At 32.2% G+C, this 18,539-nt stretch overlaps 1 protein-coding gene across 3 annotated transcripts in view; it reads right to left on the bottom strand.

The window, feature by feature from the left end:
* The window catches only part of CEP72 (centrosomal protein 72), a 72,802-nt gene that overhangs the window by 10,053 nt on the left and 44,210 nt on the right, over nucleotides 1-18,539 (bottom strand). For all 3 annotated transcript variants that reach the window (XM_031946079.1, XM_031946077.1, XM_031946078.1), the window contains 4 exons: nucleotides 17,701-18,026; nucleotides 13,213-13,348; nucleotides 9,207-9,400; nucleotides 6,280-6,406 (listed from right to left, as the gene is read on the bottom strand). In XM_031946079.1, coding sequence (XP_031801939.1) covers nucleotides 6,280-6,406; nucleotides 9,207-9,400; nucleotides 13,213-13,348; nucleotides 17,701-18,026 — 783 coding nt within the window. The remainder of the gene's footprint in view (nucleotides 1-6,279; nucleotides 6,407-9,206; nucleotides 9,401-13,212; nucleotides 13,349-17,700; nucleotides 18,027-18,539) is intronic.

Below are 18,539 nucleotides of genomic sequence, written 5' to 3'. Positions count from 1 at the left end.
ATCTCTTAGCTTTACCCCAAAAGATATCTGAAAAGGTATCCCCCCCAAAGAATTGAAATGAAACAAATGCAATCTCTCCCATTTTCTTTTCCCCACCCTAGTCAGAGCTTATCTCTGAATACTTTTATTTAACAAAATAAAAAGAGAACAGCTCAATGAACTGAGTATATAACTAAAACACAAGCATGTACTCACCCCCCTATCCAAATAATCCTGAAAAAACAACAAATCAAGCCATCTCAACTCCACATAAAAACTAAATTCTGAAAATCAAATGAAAAATTAAAAGCTGAAACATGACCCAAAACTGTTGGAATACTAGTGCTTTGGGGTTGATTATTGTTATTTTGTTGTTGTTATTATTGTTTTGCTGGGGAGGGGGGCTAATATAGCTAACTAAAGACAAACCACTTGTTCATCTGATCTTCTTTAAAAAGAAAAAAAACAAATCAAATTGCCAAAATGAAAAGAAAACAAAGCACTCTTAACAAATCAAGAATAAAGGAAATATATTGTCCAATTAGATGACAAATCATTTTAATGAAACAAATGAATATTTATAAATCTAAGAAGAACCCAAAAAATCAGAATAGAGAATTTAAATAACCTAAATTGTAGTGAAATAAATTAAGCAAATCATAAATTAATCCACAAAGAAAAAAAAGGACCAGAAGGACTTACAAAGCAAATTCTATTTAACATTGAAAGAAAAATTAATTATATGAGTACATAAACTGTTCACAACAACAGTGAAAGATCTACAAAACTCCGAGACTTTAAGAAACAAATCTACAAACTAATATCTCTATTCAATACTGTTGCAGAAATATTGAATGAAATATTAAGAAAAAAGATTCTGCAACATATTAAAAAGTATGAAATATAACCTGGCTGGCTTTACTCCAAGAATGCAGAATTGTATAAATTTGGGGAAAATATATGTAAATCTAAAAGATCATATGAATAACAGATAACAAAAGTTACATGATTTTAACAATAACAAACACATAAAACAATGCAACAAATCTTTTTGATATATTAAAATACATCTGTTAAAAATTATGTTAAATTATATTAGGAAGCTTAGGAATAAATGGACTTTAACATAACATGACAAATACTATTTCTTCTTTTTGTGGAAGCAAAGAATTAGAAATTGAGGGTATGTCCATCAATTGAGAAATGGCTGAACAAGTTTTGCTATAATATAGATTGTGATGGAAAACAATTGTGCTATAAGAAATGATTAGTATGCCATCAGAAAAATCTGGGAAGACTGTTATGAATTGATGCAAAGTAAAGTGAGAACCAGGAGAACATTATACATAGTAACAGCAATGTTATAAAAATGCTCAACTGTGAAAGACTTAGCTGATCAAGACCATGATCCAAGACAATTCCAAAAGATCAATGATAAAAAAAAAAAAAAATGCCATACAACTCCAGGAAGAAAGTTTAACTGAGTGTAGACTAAAGTATACTTATTTTACTTTCTTTATATTTCTTGTTTTGCTGTGTATGATTTCTTAAGGAGTGAGGGAGGAGTGGGGAGGATTAAAACTTAGAACTCAGAATTTTAAAAATGAATATTTAAAGTTTTCATAATAATTGGACAATATTTAATAAAATAAAAATATATTCAAGAGGTGTTTTTATAAGAATGCAATTATTGCATTATAAAGAATATTAAAAAGGAACAAATTCAAGAGAACCTGAACTGATAAAGAGTAATCAAAACTAGAAAAACTATTTACATAAGGACCACAACACACAACACAACTCTGAAAAAACTTGACAACTCAGATCAATGATCAATCACCACTGCAGAACACTGTCAATGAAGCATGCTGTCTCTTAGTACAGTGGTGATGGGATTATAGGTACAGAACGAGACTAAATTTCTAGAAACAATTCAAAAAACACAGATTTGTTGTGCTTGGCTATAGTTACTCCTTAGAAGGAAAGGAGGAAATTTGAGGGGAGAGATGGATGGGGAATGATGGTAACCCCCCCAAAAAAAAATAAAACCCCAAAACAAAAACTATAAATAGGATCTTAACATACTAAGTTTAATATATATTAAAAATAAATATGTAATACATTTGTACTTTCATATATAACTTTTTAGAATTGATAACTTTAAAAAATTGATTAAATCCATATTAAAAGTCTTTTCAGAATAATAGAATACACCATGGCTTACAACTCAATGATACAGGTTTCAAGAACCCAGGATCAACTCCACGGAAAAAGGAATCATCAAAGCATAAATGTGTTGTAGGATCAACTTACTTTAAAGCAAGGAAACAAGAGTTGGGGTAAAGGAGCACTTCTTTGGATGAAGAAATTTTTAAAATGAATCTGTCTCCTGCGTTTCAGTGCTGAAACTGTTATTATTTAATATTTTTGGAAAAGACTGGGAAAATAGGGAATAGACAGTAAAAAATTTAATAGCAAAAATTTTAAACTAAGTGGGACTTATTAAACACTTCAAAAAAAAACTATTACATATGCAGAATGATTGGAAGGTGAGTTTTGATGCAACCATAAATAGTTTTATTTAGAAAAAATAAGTATGAATCATATTTATATGAGAGTATGGTCTAGGTTGACAGTTAAGATCCAGAAAAAGGATACAGAAGTCTTTATAAATAGCTCTGAAGATAAAGTACTACTGTGACCAAAACATCTATAAAACACTATCAAAAAAGAATTTAGAAACAAAAAGAAACCATTATTTTACCCTTGTCCAAAACCTTTATATAGTTGGACCTGTATATAATTCTAGTATTCACAAATCAACAAAAAAAGGAACATGGGCAGGAAGTGGTCTAGGAAAGGATAACTAAAATAAGCAAAGTGTAGAACTAGTAAGATAAAGTGAAGTTAAGGTACCTTTTCTGGAAGATAATGACAAGAAATAGTTTATGATCAATATTTATAAAATAGAAATAATATGATTAGATGAACATAAACTTATTTAACAAATATGGGAATATAAAAAATTAATGGAAAGAAGACATTTTGGGACCAAGGAAAAATATAAGTTGGTAGTCATAAATTTATCAGATTATTTCAAGAGAATAACTGCTCCCAAATATAAGTAGGTTGAAAGGGAAATTAAAATGTTAATGAATGAGAGATCCAATTGATTTAGTGCTTCTGTATTTCAATTTTTAAAAGGATTAATCTCAAAGTCAATGAATACTAAATGACATTAATTTTGGTCCTGTTTTTTTTTCCACTAGTTTCAATATACAAATATATCAGCACTAATGCTGACCTAAACAACAACATTAACTACAATTAACTACATTTTAACCAAATTTTGGCATAAGATATCTAGAGATGGTCAGTTTTTCACAATTTTCCCTGTAAAATTCCCATTATTATTGGGGTTACTAGACAATGTAGATATTCAGAAAATACTTTTCAGTAAACTTTGGGAAAATACATGGGGGGGAAAAAGGAAAATCTGGAAAAATAAAAGGTAAAGAATATCAAGGGAATTCAAGAGGGAAATTTTTAAAAAAATGTAGTCTAGCCACACCAGATCTCAAAATGTATTACAAAGTAGTAATTATCAAAATAATCTGGTACTGGCTAAGAAATAGAATGGTAAATCAGTGGGATAAATTAGGTACACAATATACAGCATGAAATGACCACAGTAATCTTTGTTTGATAAAATGTAAAGACCCAAACTTTGGGGACAGAAACTCAAACTCAATCTGGAAATTCTGAGAAACTTGGAAAGCAGTTTATCAGGGACAGCTAGTTGGTGCAGTGGATAAGAGCATCAACCCTGAAGTCAGGAGGACCTGAGTTCAAATCTGACCTCAGACACGTAACACTTTCTTAATTGTGTGACCTTGGACAAGTCACTTTAACTCGAATTGCCTCAGTCAAAAAAAGAAAAGAAAAGCAGTTTGTCAGAAAATATAGATCAACATCTCACACTGTTTACCAAGATATTGTCAAAATGAATACAAGAATACACAGTGGGTGAAAACATATGCAAATTAGGGGAGCAAAGAATTGTTTACCTATAGATCTATGGATAAGGGAAGAATTTATTACCAAACAAGAGGTATAGAGAATTTCAAGATATAGCTAACTTGGGGCAGCTGGATGGCACAGTGAATAGAGCACCAGTCCTGAAGTCAGGAAGACCCGAGTTCAAATCTGCCCTCAGACACTTAATACTTCCTAGTTGTGTGATCCTGGGCAAGTCACTTAATCCCAATTGTCTCGGGGGGGGGGGGGAAATATATATATATATATATATATATATATATATATAAATTTTTTTGCACAAAAAATCAATTCAGCCAAGATTAAAAGGAAAGCAGAAAATTGGGGGAAAATGTTATTGCTCTCTGATATTTCTCTCAAATGCATAGAGAACTGAGTCAAATTTACAGAAATACAAGTCATTACCCATTTGATCAAAGGATATGAACAGGTAATTTCTGGAGAAGAAATCAAAGCTTTCTATATCATATGAAAAAATGCACTAAAACACTATTGATTAGAGAAATGCAAATTAAAACAACTCTGAAATTCTATCTCGTACCTTTGATATTAATATGACAGAAAAGGCAAATGATAAATGTTGGAGGGGATATGGGGAGATCAGTGCACTGCTGAAGTTGTAAGCTGATCCAAACATTTTGAAGAGCAATTTGGAATTATGCCAAAATGACTATACAACTGCATATCCTAGATTTATATTCAGAGATTTTTTTTAAAGCAAAGGGAAAAAATTGATATTCACAAAACCATATCAGCTCTTTTTATAATAGGAAAGAATTGGAAATTGAATGAAAGCCCCTCAACTCAGGAATAGCTGAACAAAATGTGGTATATGATTATGATGGTACACTATCATGTTAAATGATGATCACGATGCTTTCAAAAAGAAACTTATAAAGCCTTACATAAATTGATACAAAGTAAAGTAAGCAGAACCCAGGAAAGTATTGTATACAGTAACAGGAATACTGTCCAATGATCAACTATGAATGATTTAGCAATTCCCATTAATACAGAGATCTAAAACAAATCTCAAGAGCACATGATGAAAAATGCTATCCATCTCCAGAGAACAACTAATGAAATTTGAATGCAGATCGAAGCATCTGTTTTTTGATTTATTTTTTGATGAGCAGGCTGATTTCAGAAAAGCCTAGAAAGACTTAAATGAACTGATGCTGAGTGAAGTGAGCAGAAGCAGAACATTGTACACAATCATAATAAGATTATGTGACAGATTTAGCACTTCTCCACAATATGATTACCCAAGATAATTCCAAAAGATTTAGGATGAAAAATGCCAACTGCATCCAGAGAGAGAACTATGGAGACCAAATGTAAACCAAATTATAGTATTTTAAAAAAATTTTTCCCTTTTGATCTGATTTTTCTTGCATAACATGACAAATATATTTAAAAGGACTGTACATATATGTACAACCTACATCAGATTGCTTAGGGAGGGGGACAGGTAAGGTAGAAAAGAGGAAAAAATTTGGAACACAAAATCTTTCAAAAATGAATGCTGAAAACTATCTTTACGTGTATTTGGAAAAATACTACTGTATTTGTAAAAATGTTATTGAGAAAAAATTTTCTTTATTTTTCTTGGCATTTTTGGTCTGTGTTTTCTTTGAGTGCACGCACATGTAACCTTTATCAAATTGCTTGCCTTCTCAATGAGAGAAAAGTGGAAGAAGAAAAGAGAAAATTTGAGATTCAAAATTTTAAAAAACAAATATTAAAAACTGTTTTACATGTAAATGGGAAAAATAATTTTAAAAGAAGAAAAAATAATCTCTCATTTCCTCACTATGACCTCTCCTTTCTCCTTTTAAAAAAATTTTAAACTTCTGCCTGCTTTTGAACACTTATGCTTAACTACACCATTGTGATCTTTCCTTCAATAGAGCTAACTGCGCTGGTATCATCCTGAAAAAGAGTAGTATCCATAAACTATTAATATACTTACAGACACAATTAAAAATGACATTAAGCAGTGTGTTTCTACATGCTGTTTTTTAACTTCTCTTGCCATATAATTTCAAGGCATAGTTCTTCCCAGATCTTTGTGTCAGTATGATATGTAGTTTTTATTACTTATGGTATTTAATCTTACCTGTGATTAAATATTAAAATCCAACTTATTAAAGACTAAATACTAAAAATAATTGAAATAAATATGGTAATGCCAGAATGGCTTCTAATAGCTAAGAAATATAGCTGAATGAACTTTAAACTCACCATTAATCTGCATAGATAAAAGAGCCGAAGACTCTCCTTGTCTGGCATCTTGTTCCATATTTACCAAACGTGATTTCAAACTGTTATTTTCTTCCAATGACTTGCCTAATTGTTGTTTCAAGGTATCCTAATAGCATAAAAAGACACAGATAACAAAATTGACTAAATTGCCCTTAGGCATTAACAATATAAGCATTATAATTTCTGAACCTAATGTCTTTTCACTATGCATACAGCTCTCCATATTAAGGCATTACCAAAATCAAGTAATGCCTTAATATGGAGAGCTGTATGCATAGTGAAAATGTATTAAATCATATGTATTAAATGTATTAAATCATATCTATTCAGTAAGTAAAGACTTCATAGAACTCTTTAGTAATAAGACATGTATTCAAATATAATAAACATTTGTATGTTAAAAATTCATTTAAAGTATTTTGTAAACAAGATTCAAATTTGAGAGGCAGGCTACTCATGTACTCATTCAAGTCACTGATAAAAACACCAAGAACAAAGTTCCTTCCAGAGTACCATCTACCATATTCCTATTGTTGAATGAGACAATATGAGGGCCTAGGGACAGACAAATCAGAAGTTGAACTGAGATGGCAGAAATAATGTTGCCCAAGATATAGATCATCAACAGAGAAATAATTTTTAAAAAATAGTTGATTTGTAGATACATATGTCCTAAGGTAAAGTCAAGGAAAGATCAGATTAGAGGATTTCAGAACACAACCCAAGTTCTAAATCCATGAATTTTAAGTGTTTGATGTTGGCCACAAAACATAGGCTTGATCAAGAAGTACAGTCTAAAGGTCAGTACCTAGAAGCTTAAGGTTAAGTATGAAGACACAAGAATTTTTCCTCATCCTGTAACTGAGATTAATTTGCTTTTATCTGGAAAGGCGGTTATTTCCTCCCATAGCTGAACTTTTACTTCACACTGTCACAGTTTAATGGGCAGAGACCCCAATTCAGGAGCATATTCACATATACCTTTATATTGAAAGTACAGTAGCTAACAGTGATGGATGAGGTAGAATATATGATGGTTCATATGACTGACTGACAAGGGGTAAAGATTAGACCAAACAAAATTCAGGGTCCTTCCCTTTCAATTAAGACTTTAGAGATACACTAGATGGAGAAACCCTAGATGATTCCAGATATAATTCACAACCCGTTATTGATACTTGCTTTTCTATAGACTAAGAAGAAAATTCAAAGGTTTATCAGACTCTGTGTGTTATACAGAATCTAAGTCCACATCTGACTATTTTAATGGCTCTAATTTACTAAACTATTCTTAAGTCTGACTTTTTTGAGGGGAAATTAAAACAGGTTGTAGACTTGCAAGATTTAAAGTGTATTTTCCAGTAATACCTATCTTTAGATGCATATGATCTTAAGAGTTCATGAAGATTTCTGGTACCTGAAGGTACCAAGGACTGACCAAATTAAATCACTAGACTTTTGAAGCTATAAACTTTCAAAAGTAGCTAGTCATTACATTATGTTCAACAAACAACTGCTTTCATGCTATCAGAACTGACTGCTACTGAAAAGATCACACTAGGACACATGATTATCCTTTATCCAGAACTAGCCATCATGAGTTCAACAGTCCCTTTAATAAGATGAGTAGAGCACAAAAGGTTTCCACTGTGAAACAGAAATGGTACATCAAAAATCATGCTTGATGCAATGCTTTTTAGATATTAGTACAGTGAGATGGTATAATAAAGCACTGGACCTGGATTCAGGAAACCTGAATTCAAATTCTGTCTCAGAAATTTGATAGCTGTGTGACATTGGGCAAGTCATTTATCATTTAACCTTTGTTTCAGTTTCCAGAACTGCAAAAAGGGAATAGTAATGGCTTCTACTTATCAAGATTGCTGTGAGGATAAAATGAAAAAAGATTTGTTAAGTGTTTAACAAAGGCTTGGACATAGTAGTTGCTATATGATGTTATTACTGGTATTAATTAGTAGTATTATCAGTATCTTTCATACTTGTGACATTGTGAACAACTTGTGACATTGCTAGAGGTTGAGACCTTTTAATCACCATTCTTGAGATTCATTCTTGTTTATCAATGTCTTTCTTAAACATAAAGTCTATCCTTTGATGGGTGAGGGGAATATATCCAGAAATGATTGTCATAAAAGCAAAAGGCATTAAAAAAAAAAAAAACCTTTTAAACAAAATAAGAGAAAAGTATAAGGCCTTGAAAGTACAACAGAGGTAACCCTTGATTTATGAACATCTGACTTGAAAATGGATGGCAAGGAGTCTCTAATCCAGAGCATCTAAAGAATGACTGACGTAGATAATTAACTTCTTTAATATTAAAGTTATGAAGAAGTATTATTTCCTATGCAGTTGTACATATTCAGAAAAATCATCATCTTTTGCAGAGATGCAAACAGGTAAGTTGTTAATTCCTATCAGTATCTACTATATTTCTCTACCTCCCACAAAGAAGCTCCTTTTTTCCATATCTATGCTAGGAAGCCACTGAGAGGAATGAAAACCAATATTTGGAATCCTCTGGAAAATGGGATACATTTTCCCACAGAAATAATGGTGCATAAATAGTTATGATTGAAATAGTACCATTATATATCAGGTAGAATATGAGCTAAACAAGCTTTTGTGTACTGACTTGGGAAACTTATTATGATTTATATTGTATCTTTGGAGAAATGTGTTCCAAGTTACACAAACCGATTTAAACAAGCTTTTCAAATAGACTCTTTTCATAAGTTAAATGTTATTTGGACTTCAATGTAGTCAGACTTGGAAAGAATGCAATAGGATTATAACTTCCTGTGATATTATTCTTCTATTAATTATTCTTCTACTAATGCATCCAATCATTCACCCCACACATCTAAGAATTAACATGCATAGCTCACCATCTCCTGAAGTGTATTGTTTAATTCCAACATCAGCCCACTAATCCTTCTATTGTATTGCTGTTCTTGTTCAGCAAGATTTTGTAAGGCTTCACTTTCTAAAATCAAGTGATTAATTTTTTCATTCATGATTGATGAATTGTCTTCATTGGATACAGATGTCTGCACAGAAGACAAAATATGTCTTGCCTGACCTGAGATTAAAAAGCAAGTGTGAATGTTATTAAGGATGAAAGATTAATATCACAAATGTATTTTAAGTATTTCAGGGTACTTTTTTAAAGCAATTTTACTATAAATGAAATATGGCATAAAGAATACTAAATTTTGCATAGCACCAGCTGTAACAGTGTGTGATAACACTGATATGTTTATTATACCAATGCAGAAAGCAATCTATCTACATCTACTTATCCTTACATTTCTTATTTATGTTTCTCTCAAATTTTCCAGAGATCTACCCAGAACATTAGGCAATTAAAAAATAAAATTTATGGTCACTAACATTTTGTATATTCATCTGTTATCCTTACTCTTATTTCATGACGAGCTCACCCCCTTATTCTAGTTTTGTCTTTAATAATGTCTTTCATGATATTTCTCTCAAAAGCATGCTTCATAATATATTTCAACCTACTAACAACTACTATGGCTCTCTATTATCCTGTGTGTCAATAAAAATCTGCACTCATTTGAATTTTGTGGCCTTTCATGATTGACAGCTATATTGTATCCCTAGTACTTTTTTTTTTTTCCTGAGGGTAAGGGGAATGAAGGGAGGGGCCCGGCAGCAATCAGTTGTGAATTGACCAGTGTCAAACAGCTAGTAGTTTCTGAGGCTGGATTTGAACTCAGGTCCTCCTGATTCCAAGGCCAGTATTCTATCCACATCACCACTTAGTTTGATCCTACATCATTGGCATTGAAAAGATGAGGTTTTAGGTTAGGAAGATGTTTCCTGCACAATTTCCAATCTGTTCTCTTCTTCCTATTTAACTGTGGGCTTGGCTCACTATATAACTGCTGAGCCATTTCAAGATACATGTTCTGGAAAACTATCTTGTTGAAAGTTGTGAGTTGTTGTGTTAACAAAAACACTAGAAATGTTTGTAGCGTTTGAACCAGAGACTCCATTACTGAGCTTATACCCCAAGGAAGCCTTGGATAAGAAATTTATGCCATATCTGGGCAGTGTATAAAGTGCTTATTCACTACACTTCTCCTTTATGTATTAAATCATATCTATTCAGTAAGTAAAGACTTCAGTGAAGTGGGGCTCCGCATAAACTGGGACTTGATATAATCAGCACAATGTCCTTTACACTTAGCATCTAGAGCTGCTCACACATTTTAATCCACACTCCACACAGCCACATGTGAATTATAGCGGCTTGACCCTTACACCCCTTCTTATATAAAGTGGAGTTTATTAAGATATGCATAAGCTCAAATATAATTTGGGTTCAAATACTCTTACTACCTCTGATGTTTTTCTAATATTACTGTTACAGGTAGTTTTTCTAGAACTACATAAAGTAATAGTGCTGATAATAGATATTTTTATTTTATAGATTTCCAATCTTTCTTCATTATATGGAGTTTTGATAAATATTACTTATCCTTATTTCTATACTTTCTAGTGTCTTTTTAACTTATCATTTGTATACTTTCTAGTGTTTTTTTAAAAATAACTTTTTATTAATATCTTCTGTTTCTTCCATCAACATGGTAATCCCCAGTATCTCTCCCTTCCCACAGAACCATCTTATATCAAACAGGATTAAAAAAAAAAAATCAACACAACTGATTGGTATATTGAAAAAGTATGAAAACATACAATGTGTAACATTTGTGTACTTCTCACACCCACAAAAGTGTGGACTGGAGTATCTTCTCATAAGTTTTCTTTTAATCTTTTTAATTCCATTACATTCATTTTTTTTTTTTTTTTGGTCTATGTTGTTCAATTTACATTGTTGTAGTTGTATGTATGCTGTTTTCTTGGCTTAACTTACTTCACACTTTGTGTAAGTTTTTGTAGATATTTCCAAGCTTCTCTGATCATTTCTTGAAGCACACTAATATTTTATTACTTTCATACACCACAATTTGTTTTAACAATTCCCCAATCAATGGGCACCTGCTTTGTTTCAATTCTTTACTATCACAAAAAGTTCTGCTATCAATGTTTTGGCATACACAGGAACTTTATTCTTTTCCAAGGCTTCCTTGGGGTATAAGCTTAGTAATGGAGTCTCTGATTCAAAGGCTATAAACATTTCTAGAGTTTTTGTTAACACACTAAAACAGATATTGTTTTGTCAAAAGCTTTTTCAGTATCAATTTAATTAAGTGATTGTATCACTTTATAATTAACATGGACTTTATAAGTACTTGAAAGACAAGTTAACTGAATTATTTGGAAACAGAAAATAAAATTATATTAGTGAAGTACCTCAATGTACCCCTTTCAGACTTTAAAAAAAAAAATCAATTTTGTAGCCCTCATGGCAAAGATTATCTTCTGCAAGGCTTTTCTTGGACAAGTTATGCTATTACTCTTGTCTGGGTTTATATTTGGGTTTCTTTCAGTTCATGCTACTTTTTTTATATGTTCAATTTTTGTAAAGGGTTCAGTTATCTGTAAAGTCATTTCTGCTCCTATTCAGTAATCACCAGGAGATCCATCATCTCCAACTTTTCTAAAGTTCTACTAGGGTCATTAACTTCCTTTTTTCTCTTGATTGTTGTTATAGAAGTAGTTAGACTTTCTTGGTGTAAAGGGAATATTTTGGTGCACAAATATTTAATATTTGTATTTATTTGTTATTTATGGTGCCTTTAAGTATACTGTAGCATTCCAGCTTATCTTTTATCATGTCTGTTGCTACTATTGCTCTCTTTTGTAATGAAGATTATTAGCCCTGCTTTGAGTTGATTTGTATTTATTTTTTTCATAGATATATAAACATATGACATAATTACTTATATATAGTGTGTGTATATGTTTAAATTCTGCATATAGAAGAGTTCCTTACAAGAAGGAAATATATCATTCACTGTATTTGTACCCTTAGTTTCTAGTATAGTCCCTAACAGATAATGGGCACTTAATAAATACTTGTTCACTGACTGATCCTTTTATTTATTGGCAAATTCTTTTTACCTTCTGGTTCATCTACAGGACTGTATAAAATGATATGTTCCAATTCCAGTAATACTGACATATAGTTTCTGGACAACAATCTTATTTTTAGAGTACCAAAAGTTATTATTTATATGTGGCAACAAAAACTATGTGATTCTCAGTACCTTCTGTGCCTTTTTCTACCTCCTCTACCATGACCTCAGAATGAAGAGATAAGCACTACACAGTACTGAGTTACTTTGTACTCTTGTTTCACTAGTTGACATCACAAAAGTATTCATCATTCCATAGTTAACCTACTAGTGATAGGCCCTTCTTAACTTAGCTAAACTTAGTCCACAAACATATTATATTACTTAGTCCATATCTGAACAATCTGCAACTTGGCAGAACCTCTATGGATAAAGTCTTGGAAATTACAGAGCAATTCTATACCAGAATGAGTCATGGAGTATAAATTTCAGGGATGCAAGAGCAGTAGTCATGATTTCAAATAAATAAATAAATAAATAAGAGTAAGAAAGGAAGTAAGCACAGATCCTACATGAAGCAGCACAGATTTGTAATAAGTAAACCTTAGCAAAGTTATATGGCTCTTCAACCACCATTTGGCCCAGTCAGTCTCCTATTCAAATATATCATAAAATAAAAATGCACATAATACCTTCACTTACAGAGTATAATTCTGTGAATTTGAACAATAAATCTTTCAAATGGTATCCCAAGGAACAAGTAGAATTAATGTGCTTTTAAGGCTCCAATTCAACAATCAAATGATTATACTGTCTGGCCTAATGCTGGGCTTGTTTATTCCCACAATTATTAAGTATTATGTTTGCTTCTTTTGTTTTTACTTACAAATAAAGTTCTCATTGGATTGTAGAGATTTACGACCATTCCAATATTTATCCACTAAGTCCAAGAGAGTATCCAAGAGTGCTATTTCAAACACATCCTTATTCACTGTCTGTGTTGCTGAATGAGATTTGGACACCTGAATTGGAAAATAAGATTATGAAGTTTTTATTTCATGAAATACCAAATGTACTATAATATGGTGATATTTAAATTCTAGCATTTATTGTTAAAGTTATTTCTCAAAAAAAGTGTTCTTGCTAATAGCTGGTGCCACCAAAGCCATTATTACTATATCACTCTAGTTTTGGGGAAGTTTTCTGGCTTAAGATGACTTCCATAAGGCCATGATATAGCCAAAGAATTTATGACCCATCCTATTTTACACAGTCACTGGAAATTCTCCACTTTTTATAAAGATCATTTGAAAAAGCAAAAATGTTAGGCCTTAGACAAGGAAAAGAAAAATAACCTTTACCAGTTGTTAAAAATGATTTATCTTCTAAGAAAGTTACTTCTTTTAATACCTGTAAATATCTGCTGTTTTTCTACACAAGCATCCCCCACCTATTGGTACTATTAATGGCTTTGAGTTGGAGTCATATGGGGAGGGAGTCAAGGCACGAATAGTGGTCATAGGCCTACAGGACCTAATTTAAATCCGCGACAGAAAATCAAGTTTTTGGTGCCCGAAAGACAGGAATGAAAGAAAAGAAAAGCTTAAGAAACTGAGTTACGGAAATCCAAAACTTTGAGACATTCGTATTTTAGGGCTGGGAGGGAAAAGTCTGTTTCCTTAATCACTTTTCACGATAACTATCCTAAACTCTACTGTAAAATATTGAAAAATATTCCTGAAAATGTCATAAAATCATAGGATCAAATGAATTAGAGTGGAAGGAACCTGAGAATTCAATTCATCTATTTCAATCTCCTTATTTTATAAATGAATAATGAAACCCAAAGAAACTAAGTCATTTACTCAAGGTCAGAAAGGTAAATCAACAGCAGAGCCAAGATTCAAAGTCAGATCTTTTGATTCCAAATCTAAGAAGAGTAACTAATATAGTGAAAATGACTTGAAACCATGTGAAAAGAAGCAACCAGGGATTTTTTGCTTTGAAAAAAAGAATAGAGTATGAAACCTGAAGGGTAGCTAATAATCACATGACTATTATGTGGAAGAGGGATCAGACTTATGGCAGCTGGTTCTGATCTATCCAACCAGAACATATAAATTATGGAAAAAGAGAATTTAGCTCAACAAAAGGAAATATGTCCTAAAAATTAGAACTGTTCAAACAAAGAGTGATGACAATGATAGTAATAATTCATGTTTACGGAGCATCTGAAGTTTTAAAAAGTGTTTTTCCTCAGTCCAGTCATATGAGGAATGCAGTAAAAGTATTATTATCCCCAAGTAAATGTCTAAGTTACTAAAAACAGTGAGTGGCAAAGCTTCAAGGAGTCAATATACTGACTCCAAAAATTATGCAATACAGTGCTGCTGCTTGTGGAACTGCTAAAGGAGCAGAGTTTCCCATCGCTGTAATTGTTGTTCAGTTGTTCAGTCACTTTTCAATTGGGTCCAATTTTTCATGACCCCATTTCTTTGGAGGAAGGGAGAGTTTCTTAACAAAGATAATAGAGTAGTTTGACATTTCCTTTTCTAGTTCATTTTATGATGAAGAATTGAGGCAAGTAGGGTTAAATGAGTTCCGCAGGCTCATACTAGTAAGTGTCTTGAGGATAGATTTGAACTCAGGAAGATGTGTCTTCTTGACTCCAGGCCTGGCGTTATACTGACTGTACCAGCTAGCTGACTATTTCTGTTACTAAAGGTCTTTAAGTAAAAGCTGGATGACCACTTACTGAGGATGGAGTATAGGTGATTCATTTTTTAGCAAGGGATTAGACTAGACACCTGAAATTCTCTTTCAATTCTGAGGAGAACCTGACAGCCAAGAGGCTCTACTGAACTTAGGTGCACCAAGTACTAGAAATCGACTAGAAGGGTTGATCAAAACCCTAAGTTAAAGCCAATGAGAAATAGCCTAAACTCTCACCATAGTAAAATTTATCTAGTTGACAAAATCACCTGATCATAGGATTAGTTTTGATGCTAATAGATTATTTCCCCTCTCATTTTATAAGAACTAAGGGCCATAGCTGTACCAGATCTAAAATTATATTATAAAGCAGCAGTTACCAAAACCATTTGGTATTGGCTAAGAAATAGACTAGTTGATCAGTGGAATAGATTAGGTTCAAAGGACAAAACAGCCAATAACTTTAATAACCTACTGTTTGACAAACTCAAAGACCCCAGCTTTTGGGATAAAAACTCACTGTTTGACAAAAATTGCTGGGAAAATTGGAAATTAATATGGCAGAAACTAGGCATTGACCCACACTTGACACCACACACTAAGATAAGGTCAAAATGGGTTTATGACCTAGGCATAAAGAATGAGATTATAAATAAATTAGAAAAACACAGGATAGTTTATCTCTCAGACTCATGGAAGAGGAAGGAATTTACAACCAAAGAAGAACTAGAGATCATTATTGATCACAAAATAGAAAATTTTTGATTATATCAAATTGAAAAGTTTTTGTACAAACAAAATTAATACAGACAAGATTAGAAGGGAAGCAATAAACTGGGAAAACATTTTTACAGTCAAAGGTTCTGATAAAGGTCTCATTTCCAAAATATATAGAGAATTGACTCTATAAGAAATCAAGCCATTCTCCAATTGATATATGGTCAAAAGATATGAACAGACAATTTTCAGATGATGAAATTGAAACTATTTCTAGTCATATAAAAAGATGCTCCAAGTCATTATTAATCAGAGAAATGCAAATTAAGACAACTCTGAGATACCACTACACACCTGTCAGATTGGCTAGAATGACAGGGAAAGATAATGCAGAATGTTGGAGGGGATGTGAGAAAACTGGGATACTGATACATTGTTGGTGGAATTGTGAATACATCTAGCCATTCTGGAGAATAATTTGGAACTATGCTCAAAAAGTTATCAAACTGTGCATATCCTTTGATCCAGCAGAGTTACTACTGGGCTTATATCCCAAAGAGATCATAAAGAAGGGAAAGGGACCTGTATGTTCAAGAATGTTTGTGGCAGCCCTCTTTGTAGTGTCCAGAAACTGGAAACTGAGTGGATGCCCATCAATTGGAGAATGGCTGAATAAATTGTGGTATATGAATATTATGGAATATTATCCAGCAGGATGATTTCAGAAAGGCCTGGAGAGACTTACATGAACTGATGCTGAGTGAAATGAGCAGGACCAGGAGATCATTATATACTTCAATAACAATACTATATGACGATCAATTCTGATGGATGTGGCCCTCATCAACAATGAGATGAACCAAATCAGTTCCAACAGAGCAGTAATGAACTGAACCAGCTATACCCAGGGAAAGAACTCTGGGAGATGACTATAAACCACTACATAGAATTCCCAATCCCTCTATTTTTGTCCTCCTGCATTTTTTATTTCCTTCACAGGGTAATTGTACAATATTTCAAAGCCCGATTCTTTTTGTACAGCAAAATAACTGTTTAGACATGTATACACATATTGTCTTTAACTTATACTTCAACATATTTAACATGTATTGGCAACCTGCCATCTGGGGGAAGGAGTGGGGGGAAGGAAGGGAAAAGTTGGAACAAAAGGTTTTGCAATTGTCAATGCTGAAAAATTATCCATGCATATATCTTGTAAATAAAAAGCTATAATAATAAAAAAAAACTATAAAAAAAAAAAAAAAGAAAGAAACTAAGGCCCAAAGTTTACAAAGAAGTAAAAAGAGTACAGTAAGATTTAAGAATCCTTGACTTCAAATCCAAAGTTCTTTCTAGAGTAAGGTTGCAAGAGCACTGTTTTCTCCTCAGACTAAGACAACTATGTTCAAGGATACAAATGAGTCAAGGGGAAAAACAACAACAAAAAACAACCAAACCCTAAGGAGTACTACTTAACACTGGGGTCTGAGGCATTCCTTTTGTAACTGAACCAGTCTTTGCAGGACTCTGACAATGACAGAGATGACTCTGCCACCATGTGGGAGGAATGGCTGCATCACAACTTTGACAATGGATTCATAAAAGCAAATATTAAAATCACCAATATAATCTCTATTACTATACTTCTCTTTTAATAATTTTACACTGTAGGAGATCTTTTGAAGCAGAGGAAGAAGTTTCTAAGAATATATAAAAGCATCATAACAAAAACTAATTTTTAAAATGTTTAGCAAGCTATATTATGGAGCTAACTAAATATTTAAGTTAATATTAAATGTTTAATGACATTTAAAGAAAAAAATATTCTATGGTCAATAAATAGAAAAAAATGAACATTTAACATCCAATGATTATAAAATAAGAAATATAAGAGTCCTATTGAATAAAAACATTTCTACCTCAGTTATCACATCTTTTGAATTACCTCTTTGAGAGATGCATTTATGTTTTTAGTTCTTGGCTGTTCAGATCTATCAGGCTCAGATCTATCAAAGTTAGAAAAGCTTTTGTCATTTTTTCTTTCCAATTCCATTTTCCTTTCTATTTCTTGATTGAAAATACTTTCATCAGCACTGGGTAATCTATTATTTCTTTCCAAAAGATCCTGACAATTCTCTTCCTGAATTGACTGCAATCTTCTATTAAGCATTTTTCTTTTATATATTACTCCAGAAGTAGCTAAAGTTTTTAGCATCTTTTGAGCTGATGTAACTTTCTTCTGTTCAGGATTATTGAATGGTCCCTCTATACCTGTAGATTTTATAAAGTAAAGAGCAAATGATCATATCCCCTAAGACCATTAATTCTGGTTCTAGTTCAAATTAACATCATCATTCAAAAATAATAATAAAAAGAAGTTAAGACTTTCACATTTATGCCAATAGAATGTTCTGTTTTCTTAAGAAAGTTTTATGTTCATAAATCTTTAGTATATGTAAAAACTGAGAAATCTGAATGATACAAAAATTTATAATTAGCTTCACTATGAAAATACTTTCAATAAAGTAAATACTTTAAGTGTAATCTTGATGTCTTGAGTCTCAACTCCTCAATTCTCACTTATTCTAGAGATTCAATTCATTGTTAAGCCTTGTTATTTTGACTTTCATAGCTTTGCTTTAATAGTTCTCTTTGTCTTTACTTACAGAGTTATAAGTCTAGTTCAGATTCCCAGAATTTCTTGTCTACACTATTGCAATACCCTCCTAAATGGCTTTTCTGACTCAAAGTTTGCCCTCCCTTTAATCTAATGATCACTCAGTA

This window comes from Sarcophilus harrisii, chromosome 1 (assembly GCF_902635505.1).
Source record: "Sarcophilus harrisii chromosome 1, mSarHar1.11, whole genome shotgun sequence".
Lineage (NCBI taxonomy): Eukaryota > Metazoa > Chordata > Mammalia > Dasyuromorphia > Dasyuridae > Sarcophilus > Sarcophilus harrisii.
Note: the sequence above shows the minus strand (reverse complement) of the source record. Positions and strands in the feature narration are given on the sequence as shown.